This window comes from Copidosoma floridanum, unplaced genomic scaffold (genome assembly GCF_036245765.1).
Source record: "Copidosoma floridanum isolate Cflo_tuat_1 unplaced genomic scaffold, Cflo_Japanese_pri ptg000001l, whole genome shotgun sequence".
In the NCBI taxonomy this organism is placed as follows: domain Eukaryota; kingdom Metazoa; phylum Arthropoda; class Insecta; order Hymenoptera; family Encyrtidae; genus Copidosoma; species Copidosoma floridanum.
In genome coordinates this window covers 24,807,300-24,821,997 of record NW_028321878.1, presented here as the reverse complement: position 1 = coordinate 24,821,997, position 14,698 = coordinate 24,807,300, and the positions used below count along the sequence as shown (strand labels likewise).

Genomic DNA, 14,698 nt, shown 5'->3' with positions numbered 1-14,698 from the left:
CAGCAGAATCCGAATCTTCAACTTTTTTTTTCGTAAAGTTGCCTTAAAAAACTGTTATTAATAATTTAAATGCTTATAACACTACTAAAAACAGTAGGAAATGCCTTTAAATGAATGAACTTAGAAAGTTGATTACTACAATTATAAGAATTGTGCATAAGCAAGAATTTTTTAAAAATTTTTATTTGAGCCTAAGATATTGCAAAGTAAATGTTAAATGATTGAAAAACGGTAGTTATTCCAAGCTGTTTCGCTCCATCGGCTTCTTATTGATGTATAGAGCTTCAACATCCCTTACTTTAAAGCTAAGGATCCAAACTTTTAAATTGATTGTAGTAGGATATACAAAAATGCTTTATCACTTTAAAACCACACTTTTGCATGAAATTGGTATAATTAATTTGTTTATAAGAATTTTAATTAACAATGTATAAAAAAATATTAGCATGATAATCTTGCACGGTTATAGTACGGTTAAAAAGAAAGATTTAGGCATGTAAAGGATGTAATTAAGCTAATTTTTCTCGGACATATGACAATTTTCAGGCGCGTCTATGGGATGTACGCGATATCTGCTCCTCGCACTAATAGACTTAAGAGAGCGGCCTGCTTCAAATGTCTCTAGCTCTTTTTTAAGACTAAATATAATGAGTTTAATTGGCAAACACATGAATATGAATAATAATCCTCTACTGCGATATATTTACTCTGCAAAATAATTGTTATACATCTTTTATGTGATAATTATAAAATAAAATGATTATAATTTTGCGTACACACATGTGTTTTAGCATGTGCAGGAAAGTGTTACGAAAATTTTATTCTAAAAATCAAAAATTTTTTTACCCCCACCCACCGTCAATTTTTTTTGTGTTCTGTTAATTAGAAATATTTCAATATTTTCTATGACTAATGACTTACGTTTTTTTTAATTTCAATAACTTTTGGGTCACATTGTTGTTCTCGAATCTTTAAATTTAAAATGTTTAGATGTACGGTAGTCTTATAAATAGTTAAAATTTTGGTGTATCACACAGTTTTTTGCAATTTGTACATGAATATGGATTTGCACCATTTAATGTTAGCACTTCCATATCAGCCAAAAGAGATTGTTCCCTAAACATATTTTTACTACTCAAATGATATGTTTAGAATCGTAATGTTTGTAGTTAAAAATATTACACTAAAATATCGGTAGTTTCATCATTAGGTGAACAGTTTACCGATCGTTAAATGCTTAAGAATACATTTTTTGTATATTGAGTTATCTCACATTCTAAGCCAGTAATGAAATCCACTTTTCTCCAGAAACATGTATAGAAATTGTAAAAAAATCTCACTCACAACAAAAGTTAACAATCCACAATAAATATATCGCAATGATCAATCAATTTTAGCAAAAATTAATTTTATGAACTACTTTAAAAATAAAGCCAATAAAATAATGGTATAAAATTAATTTAAAATGCAAAATAACCTTTAAAAAATCACTGCCTGATAATTACTCATACGCACCTTCATACAATTCGTTGATTATTTCTTCATAAGTTGTATTAATTAATGCAGCTTGCAGCGAGTAAAAAATTTTTCTAAAAAATTCGTCTATATCTTCCTGCTCATTGGAATACCAGTCAAAACTGTTTGTCATGACACTGATTTAACATGTAAAACTATTACAAAAATTTAGATGTATGTTATTCGATTATGACACCTAAAGTTTTGTGAATAGCTTTTTCAGTTGCAATGCAACATTTTTTTTTGCCTTACCGTGTTTAAATTATTCAATTCAAGACTGAACATGGCATTGCAAAATTCAGGAGTCACAAAGAGTGATTATAATGCAGTTTTAATATAACATGAATTATCGTGATTAACAAGCCCAGTGTATTCTACAAAAGAATAAACAATAGAAGTTATAATATTTTGAAATATATTTTTGATTTAGTTACTTGATCGTATTATTTGATAAGCACTATTTATAAATAGTACGTTATTGTTGTGTAAGAATTATTTATATAAAGTACATCTTACCGTAAGTTTCCATGATCATCGTATTTTTCATTTACTCGCCCATTATTAATCTTTAATTCAAAGAAGTGTAGATTTTCTAACATTTCACTTGATACAATTTTATGTATCATTCTTATGTTATCATTTGTCTGTTTCTCCATTTGTGCTCTGAAAATCCTTATCACATTTGGTTCGTTAGTTTGTACACTAAAGATTTTTAAAATCTGAAACAAATTATATATAATTCATTAAAATGCATGCGTAAACTTCTTTTTGTGTATAATGCTTGAATGAATTGCGAAGAGTTAGGTTGTAGTACATGAGAAATATTTCATAATTGAGAACATTTGGACATCGTCTTATTATCAGTATTCTTGTGTAGTATAGGCATACTAAAAAAAAAATGAATTTTTTCTTACGAAAAAATCATTTCTACGCTTGTCTTTATGTACAAGTATTATAAAATTTATCAAAAGTAGGGGTGAATCTAAATACGAATCCTTCACAAATCTCATTGGTACCTGTAATTATTTAACACACAAGAATAGTTTTTTTTTAAAAGCTATTTGAAAGAAATTTCCTGCAAGAACTACTACTAATAGATCATTTTGTTGATTGTCCGGGCGTTTAAGGCTTTCCCAGTATCTGAAAAATTTTGAAATAACTCATGCTACTGTAAAACTTGTTGTCTCCAACTGCACAAAAATTTTGAGCGAGTATAGCTATATTTAATGAAGCGTCAGTAGGGCAATAACATTATACATATACAAATTTTATAAATTTTTTACAATTGTTAAGTTTTTCTACATCTTGAAAAATTCTGAAATACGTAGTAAGGTCCAAAATGAACTATAACGTATAGGAAAAACTCAAGTCACTTATATTATTTTTCAACATAATCACCCTTTATTTCAATACATTTTTTTCAGCGCTTAATCAACTTTTCTATACCCTTGAAAAAATAGTCTGAATTTTTCTCTTGAAAATGTGACGAAACCGCTGACTTCACTTCTTCATCAGAGTTAAATTTTTTTTCTCGTAAGTCCAATTTTAATTTTAAAAATTAATAATAGTCACTTGGGGCTAAGTCAGAAATATATGGTGGTTGCTCGAGCTCAGTGCAACCACATTCTTTCATGGCAGCTTTTGAAACACCTGATGTGTGAGCCGGCGCGTTGTCATGAAGCAACAACACTCCTCGTGACAGTTTTTCTCGACGTTTTTTTTTTAGTAGCATCTCGCATCTGATGCAACAAGGAAGCATAGTATTCACCTGTCATTGCTACTAATTCTTTAGTCTTAAGCCGTCTGTCTTCCAGTACTTTCTGCTCTACAAATTCGATGATTACACCAGTAATGGTCTCTGATAGGCATCCTGGACGAGGTTTATCTTTAATTGATGGTCTTCCCAAACAAAATTGTTTGGCCTATTTTTTGATAGTAAAATACGGAGGAGAAGATCTTCCGTAGAGCTTCTAAACGGTGTTTGATTTTAGTGGGCGTGTTGTCTTCTTTCGTTAAGAATTTTATCACAGCTCGATACTTAATTTTATCCATTTCGAATTTTTAATTGACTATCTGACTTAAAAATGCGATATCTTTCTAATAAAATAAAATGACCTTATATCTTATATTATGAGTGGTTAACTAAAAATCTAATATTTTAATGATAGGTTAGTTTTATGTCTCCGATTAATGTAAGGGTGAATTTCATACGCCGTTTATATTAGCTAAAAGTCACGTTACCCCTATAACAAAGGTTTAGTCAATAACGCGTCTTGAGTTACTAGCTGCTGTGCTTGCGACGAGAACAGCTAAAGTAATAAAGGAAGAAAATAATTTCGTCGTTATAAGGCAAGTATTTTGGTCAGATTCAAAGGTTGTTTTATGTTGGTTGAAAAAAGATCCACATAATTTGGAAACCTTTGTAGCAAATAAATTAAGTGAGATAATCAAAAATTCTGAGCCTTCTTTTTGGAAGTAGGTACCAACGAAAAATAATCCTGCCAAAGATGGAACAAGATACACACCTGATTCTCTCGTAAGTCAAAGTTGATGGCTTGTAAGACTAGCCTTTCTAAGAAAGGGTAAATCATTTTGGCCGAAAAATCATTCAAGCGAGACTTTTGAGGATAACAATGAGACACAAAAAGAGTCAAAGGGGTGCGTTTTACATATTTAAATTCAACCACAAATGATACAATTTTATTATATTGAAACGCCGGGGATTGCGACTAACGTGTGTGGTGATTATTTCTTTACCTTTAATACTTTTAATTACCTTATGCCATACAACATTTAGTTAATCGGGATTGGGAAAGGACCGGGTACAGCTAGTATTGTGCAGCACTGATTGCAGCAACAGGTAGTGCGGTACAGTAATCGCAATTGGATAGTCCTTTTATTTTATTCAGAAGCTCTTATTAATCGAGCACTGAGGCACCACTTTATCTCAGCTGCTCTTGGCACCGCTCAAGACAAGACACGACAACACGATTCACTTGACTATTAACTACTTATTAATTCGTATCGATAACTGTTATGGAAATTACAACTATGGCGCAGCACACCACAAAGGCAACGATTCCTGAGTTGGGGCTTGCTGTTGTCACTAATTAATATCTAGTGATATCGTTTACCTGGTAATTAGTGGTAGGGAACTCGGGCTGACTCTAAATGGCATCCGGGAAGGGTAATTAGGCACGACCACTTTCATGCACTTGATACACAGCACCAACTCTATATGTATTCACCTACCAGGATATTGCTCCAGTGAAATATTCGGTGATGCTCCAGGCGATACTACGGGCGTTGAGGGCACTGGGAAACCTGGGTGACCGTGTGAGGGCTGGCTTGTGTGTGTGTGTATGAGGCACTAAGGCTTCTGCTACGCTATTTCACGGTAACTTGGCAGGCGAGAGTCTGCTGAGGCCGCGCCGTGATGCTCTGGTGCCAGCCTCCCAGCGAGCTCAAGTGTCTGTCCTTGTCTCGCCGTGGAGACACACCGTATACTATGCGGCCCAACATACACTGTCAGCCAGCACAGCACTACGTCCGATCACGGGATACCAACACACCGATAGCTGCCATTCACAGATACATTCTCTTACCATTGCACACACACACACATTCTCATGGCACGGGTATAGGACGAACGGAAAGAGAGTCAGACCGAGCTCTATAGTTACTCTTACTGCTATGGCCTCTGGGCTGGATACCGGGATTTCGTACTTTTCAGCAAGCCACATGCAGGAGAGAGAGAGAGAGCTACCTACAAGACTCTCGCTACGTATTACCGGTGACAAGAGCTCTGTGACGTATTTGGATGTATCTCCAATTCACTACGTCACGCGCTGTACCATACGTAAAGATTGATGTTACATAGGTAGCAGCTAATTAGATTAGACTATAAAGCTAAAACTATAGCTGCTTCTCCCAGCCACGATAGGATGGTCTGCTATGCCGTCTTTTTTTAAATATAATGTTTATACTGTACCGTATCTGAGCTCTCATGAGTTATTGTCAGTACACGCTCTGTTGATATCAAGATACGTTACAAAATAATTGTATTAGTTTCATCTGAATTCCTCTAAATACCATAAACAAGAGTAAATATATGTATACGTGTGTTTACGTAAAGTAATATTCTGTTTGCTCTGCTACTTAACTACAAATCTGTTTATGGTATTTCACAGGAGCGAACAACAATGAGTAAGTATACAACATGCATCCATTTATTAGTAACCTTTTGTTTCGGTGGTAACGTATTTGTTTAATGTATGTTATGAAAAATTAGTAAAGTTAAAAAATATTTGCATGCAGAAGAGAGAGAGCTACCTACGAGACTTTCGCCACTTATTACTGGTGACAAGGGCTCTGTGACGTGTTTGGATGTATCTCCAATTCACCACGTCACAAATCCCCCCTCAAAAACCCTACATTTACCTGGTACAGTTTTTAACTAATCTGCAGGCGTAGGACCTAATGCCGGAAACTACAAAAACTTGACGAAAGTGTACGCTGGTGTGAGTGTGTAACGCATAGTTATTTGTGTAGTGTCGTGTATCGTCTTCTTCTTCTAGATCTTTGCAGGAATTACTGGTCGGCACTATGTAGCCTTGTTCTATGTATCTGTGAAGTATGTCACGCTGTTGTAGTGTCCTTTACTATTAGTGTTATTACTGTTACTGTCCCAACCGGCTTGTGGTGTGCCCATACATTTACAAAAAAATAATCATTATATTTAATAATAAAAATTACACGTTATCTATCGCTTGGAGATTTCCAGACTTTTGTATTCAAAGATTTTTCTGCCCTGCATAAAGTACAAATGTGGGTATTGGTTTGTGTCGCATTACAACAATATAACAAAAAAATTGTTTTCTATTATTATTAGAACAACAATTTATGATATTTATGGTAATAAAAGTTATTAAAGAAAAAACAAAAAATTATACTCGCGTAGTGAAAGTAAAGAGCTATATTCGAAAAATTTATTTCATTAATCTTATTGTGACCACCGCTTTACTTTCACCTCGAGCCCCAGCTTAGTAGTGTATAACATTGTTTTTTCTCACCTGGCCACACAGCCTCCCCGTGCTCAAACTCAGCCAATACCTTTGATGTTAAATGTCAGTTAACGGTCACACTTTACCAGACCAAAGCCAGAGCTTGGCGCTATGATTTGGCAGCCATTGTGAAATAGAAGAGTTGTGTTTGTATTGACTGTATGTAAGTAAAAGAATTTGACTAATAACTACCATGAGTCTTAGTAAAAAAAACGTTTAATTTATTGTAATTAGCTACACTAGTTTTAGCTACGAAATTTTCAATTTAATTTGATAAAGCACCTAACATGTATGAGGTAAATTGTTGAGTCGAAACGACTAAAATTCGTAGACCGCCTCGTGAGCGGTGGAGGATCAACCTCGCAGCACGCCGAAGGTGGCAGCACACCAAGTTCATACAAAATTCATCACATATTCACATATGCAAGCGCCGGTCAATTTCTCTCTTACCTTCATCCTTTTTCTCCTTTTGTTTCAGTCGGTACAATTAATCGCTCTTGCGACAACTCTCATTATGTCTCTCTCTATACTCTCATTAGCTAGACATTTTCTCTCCTTCTCTATCATGCGCCTACATCTCCATCTCCTTTGCTCTTATTAAGTGTCCTCGGGTCATAGGTCTCTCCCCCTCTCTTAATTGCTTACATCATTCTCTCTCTCTCTCCTTTCCTGGCTTTCCACATAAGGTGTAAGGGATTGATGGGTCCTGATGACTGCAGCGGGTGGGAGAATTAAAAAGGGGAAGGGGGGTCTTGCGGCTACTTTGGGTGGGCGCGCCGGGTCAGTTCCGAACTATCTGTCTATACAGAGCGGTCTACAGTTGTCAACCGCGATCTCGAGTATCTGGCATAGTTGGGTATTATATTCGTCTTACTGGTCTCTACATCTTTTCTCATCATCATCACGCACACGTGTATATGGGGGTCACCTTTTTGGGGTTAATTTCTCTCACGCTTTTTTTTTTTATCATCATCGTCATCTGCATCATCTTCGAGAAGCTCGGCGTGCTGCGAGTAAAGCACGGCGAAAATCCGCTTCACGGACCGTGCGACGTTTGTCGATTCGTGAGTTTTTCGAGACACGTGCGGACGCGCACGTATACGTTTTCTACACACAATACACAAGTACACACTCTTCATTGCAGGAAGTTAATCTTAAATTTATTGTTCAACCTCACTCGTTTATATTTTCATTAAGTTTTCTTCTCTTGGGTTATTCTCTTCGGAGTTTTTCCCTTGAGCCACGAAATATATCTTCGTTCGTGGCTCATAATCAGTGCATTTTAAATTTATTTCACCTAGTTCATTCCCATCCTCCGTTCCGATAAATTCAGCAAAATTGTCCTTTTTTTAGGTGGATTTTAATTAATTATTTGTAAATTGAGTAGTATTTTTTGTGCCGCGATCCCTCCTAAATTTTAAGTAACAAATTAGTTGACTTCGTCAAAATAGACGCAGCCAACAGGGCAGCAACACTCTTGCTACAATTCATGGTGCCTCCTTTGAGGTAGAACTTTTTCTTGTCGTATCACGAACTCGATTTTTTCGCGTGTCATCGTCGAATTGTTGATCGTGTTTCTGAGGATTGACGCTTTGCCACGAGGACCACAAGGAGTTGGAGAAAATTTAACGAGGCCGTTGCCATCGGCGCCAGCAACGGGGGATCTCACCGCCAGTCGTCACGTGCATCTTCGTCGAGCAAAGATAAGTCCTAGAGTCGATAATTTTTCACCACCCGTTATATTTAAATATTTACTGTTCAGTTTTCATTTTTCTTTTATTTTATTGATTCTTGCCCTTCCTTGTGCATTTACCGTACAAACCAATTTTTTCTGTACCTTTTTTCTTTGTTTGTTCGTATTAAAAATATTAATTGAATGAAAATTTCCCTTTTTCATTTTTTATTTTTATTTCGCATTCATTTAGCCTTTTTCTATTTTTTAGAGTCAATTTTTAATTTTTGAAAAATAGCATTAATTCCACATTTTACCCCACCTAATTTAACGTTTTTGTCGGTTAGTGTCCCGTTATAATTAAAAATTCTTTATACTTTTTATTTTATTAATAAACAATTATAGTTTATAAGAAGTGCGCGAGTGTTGTTTTTATAATACGCGAGTGTCGGTTCGTGCAAGCGAGAAATTTAGTGCGAACATCAAATTTGAATTTAGAGAATTTCTAGACAAACAAAGATTCGTTGGGAGACGTGATCAGGCGTCGTTAATGAGTGGGAACACGCGCGCGCGGGAAAGCTAGGCGTAGTAGAAGAGAATCGAGAGTCTGACAATAACAAGGGGGGCGATAGGACGCGCTTGATCTTGCACGCCAAGGGCTGCGGTCGCGTGGCTCTTAAATATCTGGTCGCACGGGATCTTTCAGCATTCTAACCTTTCGATTCTATAGCATTTCACAATATTGTTCTATTTGCATTAACTACAATTGATTCGTCAAGGATACTCAATTCGGTTTTTCGTTATATTTCATATTATCTTAGTATATTTAATTTCGAGTACAGTTAAGTTCATTAATTAGCTTCATTAATAAATTTCTTCCGTAGTTTTTTCGTATATTTCAATACAATATTTAGAAAATTTAACAATAGTCGATTTTTTGTTTTTATTTTTTGTAACAAGTTTAATTTTTTTTCTTCAAGCTCATTTTTTATCAAGTTATTATTTTTTTTTTGTTCTGTTTTTTTTTAAGTTTGTATTTTTTTATTAAGTTTTTATCGTTTTGCTCTGAGAATTAGTTTTACCTTTGACAGGGTTACATCCGTTAAGTAAGGATGGCGCAAAATAGAGCCGTCCTTTCGAAACGTGCCGCCCTGAAGGGGCAGCTTACGTCGATTGTGAACGCTCTTGAACAAAAAGCGATCGACAAAACCAATGCGATGCTGCGACTCGAGCGGTTAAAAACTAGTTCCATTGCGTATGAAGAGTTGCACTACGAAGCCTTCGAGGAGCTTGCCGAGCCTGATCCGGATGATGAAAATCACATCGCGATCGAGGATATTAGGGACCGTTATTATTCACTTGCGGCACGTATCACGTCCATGCCAGGTGGGGCCGTAAACAATCCCATGAACGGCACACAACCTCTCGGCTCGTCAACTTTTTTCGAGAAGCAAAAGCTTTTAAAACTTCCAGTTGCTGAACTACCCAAGTTTGACGGTCAGCACAAAAAATGGATCACGTTTAAAAACGCGTTCAGAACCATGGTAGACGCGCGTACGGATATCGATGACCTAGTTAAATTTTTTTATTTACAAAACGCATTACAGGGAGAGGCTTTAAACAAAATTTTATTTTTCGACGCGACCGCAGAAAATTACAAAAATGCGTGGAAGGTTCTCGTTGATTCATATAATCAGAAGAAAGTTCTCGCGTCAAAACATTTAGATGCTTTGATGAATGTTATCATCAAACCGTTAGAGGTTGCCAACGCACAGGCGTTGTCAAGATTAGTCGATGACACCCGTCAGCATCTGAATGTTTTGCATTCGTTAGGCATAAAACCGGATGAATCGATGATCGTGCGTTTTTTGGAGTGGGCCATTCCAATCCCCATCAGACATAAATGGGAAGAGTCGTTGGATTTAAATGTTCTTCCAACGCTTGACCAGTTTTTTAAATTCATCCACACAACAACTTTCCATTTGTCTACGATGGAGGACAAAATCAGGCGGGTGAATCAGGAAAAGGAGGCGAAGCGTCAAGGGGACTGAGAATTCGAGACAGCTGCGAAAAGGGCGAAGAACACGGGACAGGCGCGCGCGATGGTCACTAGCACGAACGCGTTTAAATGTTCGAGCTGCGGAGAGGAGCACCGCATCTACTCTCGCCCAGAATACTATAAGTTGAGCGTCGAAGAGCGATGGAAAGTTATTCAACTTAAAAAATTGTGCCAAAATTGCGTAGGAGTACACTCAGGGAACTGTAGAGCGGGGTCCTGTAAAACATGCGGCGAGCGGCATCACACGTCTCTCCATCGGGACTCGAAGAATGCGAAGCCAAGCGCGTGACTTGGAGTGGGCGTGCTGGAGACGATCACCCAAGCCGCACAGTCACAGCTAATGATGAGCGCAGTTATTCGAGTCAAAAATGCGCAGGGTAATTTCGTCGAAGCACGCGCACTTCTTGACACATGTGCTACGGCCCATTTTATAACCGAAAAATTCGCGCGTGAATTAAAACTTCCGTTAAATGCGTGTTATATCCCCGTGGGCGCGATAAACGCATTAAACACGACTACGAAGTATCGGGTTGAGATTAATTTCCGGTCACGTACAAGCGATTTCGCGAAAACTTTAACTTTTCTCACCATCCCTAAAATAGCCGATTTCGTACCCGATGAGCCTTTTCCGCGGTCTTCAATAGCTATCCCACCAAATTTAAAACTTGCCGATCCCCGTTTTCATATTCCGCGTCCAGTAGATATGCTTATTGGCTCCGGAGCCACGTTATCACTTCTATCAGTCGGTCAAATACGCGTTTCGAACGGGAGCGATTTAACGTTGCAAAAAACACAATTAGGTTGGGTGATCGCGGGCGGTATTGCGAATGACAACCTCGAAACATCAGCAGTGACGTGTAACTTAAGTGCTTTAACCGAACAGTTAGCGAAATTTTGGGAAATCGAAGAGGTTAAGAACGTAGTGGGCGTATCAGATCCGGAGTCTCTATGCGAGCGGCATTATGTAAAAAATACAACACGCGATCGAACCGGGCGGTATATTGTGCGTCTTCCATTTAACGAAGAAGTAGTGGATTTAGGAAACTCTCGCGCGCAAGCTCTTCGTCGGTTTCATGCGATGCGCCGAAAATTGCAAGCAGACGATGAACTCAATCGCGAATATACGAAGGTACTTGACGAATACATAGCACTCGGACATATGACGTTGTTGCAAAACGAAACACCAGACGGATACTACATGCCACATCATGCGGTCGTAAAATCGTCGAGTAATACGACAAAGGTGCGTGTAGTATTCGACGCGTCCGCGAAAACTGACAGAGGCGTCTCGTTGAATCAAAAACTACTTGTAGGCCCCACCATTCAACCAAAACTTTTTGAATATTTGATGCGATTTCGATCTTATGCGTTCGTCTTAACCGCAGACATAGAGAAAATGTATCGGCAGGTATTAGTGCATCCCGACGACAGGCGATATCAGCGTATTTTTTGAAATCACGGGAAAGAGATTGCGGTATACGAGCTAAACACGGTCACGTACGGAGTCGCCTCTGCTCCCTATCTCGCGATACGAACGCTTCACCAGTTGGCGGACGATGAGGGGCGCGATTTTCCGCGAGCAGCAAAAATTTTGAAACGCGACTTATACGTTGATGACCTGTTAACAGGTGCAAATTCAATCGAAGAACTTGCGATACTTCGCGACGAAATTATCGGTATCTTGGGGCGCGGAAAATTCAATATTCGACAATGGGCATCTAACCATCAATACGCGTTCGATACGCTAGATCAGAAAATTTTTGAGAGTGATTGTGCGGTAAAGACGAAAGCAGTTTCGAAAACACTCGGGGTAACTTGGGATTTGCGAGCGGATACGTTTATTTATACCGTCAAGAAAATTACAATTCCGAATAAAATCACGAAGCGCCATATACTTTCCGAAATTGCAAAGATTTTTGATCCACCAGGCTTATTGGGGCCGGTAGTTCTGTACGCAAAATTAATCATTCAGGAGTGTTGGAAACAAAAGTGTGTTTGGGACGAATCGGTACCGCAGGAGTTGTATTCGCGATGGGTGGAGTTTGCGAACCAGCTGTCTCTCATCCGCAATTTTGCAGTAGACCGGAAAATCCTTATCGATAGGCCTACGAAAATCGAGTTACATGGATTTTGCGATGCGAGTCTATTAGGTTATGGTGCATGTTTTTATTTGCGTTCAGTAGATCGGAATGGAAATTGCGTTGTGCGTTTGGTATGTGCGAAGTCTCGAGTAGCTCCAGTTAAGTCAAAAATGATCCCGCAACTGGAGCTATGCGGTGCCCTGCTCCTCGTGGAATTATACAGTGAATTGCGTCCATCTCTAGAATTTGAAATTCATAAAGTAGTACTCTGGTCGGATTCAACGATCGTAATGCATTGGCTTAGAAAATCACCGGAAACTCTTAAAGTTTTCGAAGCAAACAGAGTTAGCAAAATTCGAGCGCTGGACGTCGTTCACGAATGGATGCATGTGCGAACGAAAGATAATCCGGCTGATGCACTGTCCTGAGGTCAATTACCTATCGAGTTTTTAAAAAATCGAATGTGGCTGAATGGACCTGAGTGGTTGAAAAAATCCGAAAGCGAGTGGCCGAGAATGGCGTTAACGTCACCAAGCGAATTACCAGGTCTTAAGAGCAAAACGTGTCTTTTAGTAAATTCAGGGGTAGAAATTTTTTCGCGATTTTCCTCATATTCCAAGTTAGTCAACGTGATTGCGTATTGTCTTCGTATGCGTCGTTCAAATAAGTTCAAAGGGAAATCGATCAGCGTGGAAGAATAACTTGAAGCGGAGCGTCGGGTGTTAAAATTAATTCAAGCAGAGCAATTGGCTGAAGAAATCGCGCGTCTGTCTGCATCTAAAAGGGTAAAAAGTGCACGGTTAGCAGCATTCGATCCATTTGTTGATGAGCATGGTATTTTACGAGTTGGCGGACGGTTGAAAAACGCGAAAATTTCCTTCGACCAAAGGTATCAAATTTTATTACCATCGCACCATCATGTTTCTGATTTGATAATCCGAGATGCGCACTATCGTACTTTGCATGCGGGAATCCAAACTACATTACACACTATAAGACAGCGTTTTTGGTTGTTCGACGGAAAGCAACAAGTTCGAAAAATCGTACGAAGATGCGTAGAATGCGTGCGCCATCGCTCCAATCCGATTCATAGTAAAATGGAAAATTTGCCATCAGCACGCGTTACCGAGTCAGGCGCGTTTACTCACGTGGGAATAGATTTTTTCGGGCCAATGTACATCAAAGGGAAAAAACTGTGGAATCGTAATCGCGTTAAGGTTTATGGTTGTGTGTTTGTATGTATGGCATCGAAAGCAGTGCATATCGAAATAGTGAGCGATTTAACCACCGAAGGATTTTTAGGCGCGTTTAAGCGTTTTTGCGGCCGACGCGGCATTCCCAAACACGTGTTTTTGGACAACGGCACGAATTTTGTCGGAGCAAGTAATGAATTACAAGAAATGTACGCTCTGTTTAACTCCGACCAGTTTCGTGACGATGTTGATCATTTCGCAGTCCAGAGAAACATCATCTGGCATTTTAATCCGCCGCTTTTACCACACTTTGGTGGGATTTGGGAGTCAGCAGTAAAATCGTTTGAACACCATCTTAAGCGAGTGATCGGCGAACAACTCTTAACCTTTGAAGTACTTAATACCCTCGTTATCGAAATCGAAGCCATTCTCAATTCTAGACCACTTTATAGTATATCGAATGACCTTAATGATATAGCGGCCATCACGCCGGCACATTTATTAATTGGAAGACCGTTAAATTTTTTGCCGGAAGCTGACCTTTCTTGTGTTCCAGGTAACCGATTGTCAGCATGGCGTTTCATCACAAGAGCACGACATGATTTTTGGAAGCGATGGCACCTGGAATATTTGCACGAACTTCAACGTCGACAAAAGTGGAGCAAGTCCAATCACGAGATCGGTATCAGTTCCGTCGTCCTCCTCATCGATAAAAATCAACCCTGCATGCGATGGCGGCTGGGGGTTGTCGTCGAGATTCACCCGGGCGCTGATGGCATCGTACGAGTCGTCATCGTTAAAACTGCGCAAGGGAGCTTCAAACGCAACGTCACATCGTTGTGTCCACTACCGATCTCAGCGTCACAAGAAGACTGAATTTTCGATCGTGTTGTCTGTCTTGTATTAAACCGATTTGTGTAAACATTGCTCGAATTGTAGACACACTTCCACATCACTACACTCTCACACCATCGTACGATTCGCACAGTAAGCATTTTTTCGAGTACGCTACACACATACGATGTTTTCGATTTTGCTCGCCTTCTCTCGCAACGGGGGGAGCATGTTTAGTCGAAACGACTAAAATTCGTAGACCGCCTCGTGAGCGGTGGAGG

General features: G+C 38.8%; 3 protein-coding genes across 3 annotated transcripts; all 3 read left to right on the top strand.

The window, feature by feature from the left end:
* Positions 1–9,362: 9,362 nt before the first annotated feature.
* On the top strand, positions 9,363–10,301 carry LOC149376110 (uncharacterized). The gene has a single exon (XM_089593454.1). It carries the CDS (start codon positions 9,363–9,365, stop codon positions 10,299–10,301), a length of 939 nt encoding a protein of 312 aa, XP_089449580.1.
* A 233-nt stretch (positions 10,302–10,534) lies between these two features.
* Positions 10,535–12,818, top strand: LOC149376109 (uncharacterized). Its single transcript, XM_089593447.1, has 3 exons — positions 10,535–10,686; positions 10,868–11,717; positions 11,793–12,818. Exons 1-3 carry the CDS (start codon positions 10,535–10,537, stop codon positions 12,816–12,818), a joined length of 2,028 nt encoding a protein of 675 aa, XP_089449573.1.
* Positions 12,819–13,487: 669 nt separating this feature from the next.
* On the top strand, positions 13,488–14,459 carry LOC149376108 (uncharacterized). Its single transcript, XM_089593440.1, has one exon. The coding sequence runs from the start codon at positions 13,488–13,490 to the stop codon at positions 14,457–14,459; it is 972 nt and encodes a 323-aa protein (XP_089449566.1).
* The last annotated feature ends 239 nt before the right edge of the window (positions 14,460–14,698 follow it).

What these genes read in the sequence shown, in the direction of transcription:
- LOC149376109 (XM_089593447.1), top strand. Translation starts at nt 10,535, where the DNA reads ATGCGGCGAGCGGCATCACACGTCTCTCCATCGGGACTCGAAGAATGC. An exon ending in TCGAGTCAAAAATGCGCAGG is followed by an intron (nt 10,687 to 10,867) that starts GTAATTTCGTCG and finishes GTCACGTACAAG; the next exon opens with CGATTTCGCGAAAACTTTAA. An exon ending in TAGAGAAAATGTATCGGCAG is followed by an intron (nt 11,718 to 11,792) that starts GTATTAGTGCAT and finishes GCGGTATACGAG; the next exon opens with CTAAACACGGTCACGTACGG.
- LOC149376108 (XM_089593440.1), top strand. Translation starts at nt 13,488, where the DNA reads ATGGAAAATTTGCCATCAGCACGCGTTACCGAGTCAGGCGCGTTTACT.
- LOC149376110 (XM_089593454.1), top strand. Translation starts at nt 9,363, where the DNA reads ATGGCGCAAAATAGAGCCGTCCTTTCGAAACGTGCCGCCCTGAAGGGG.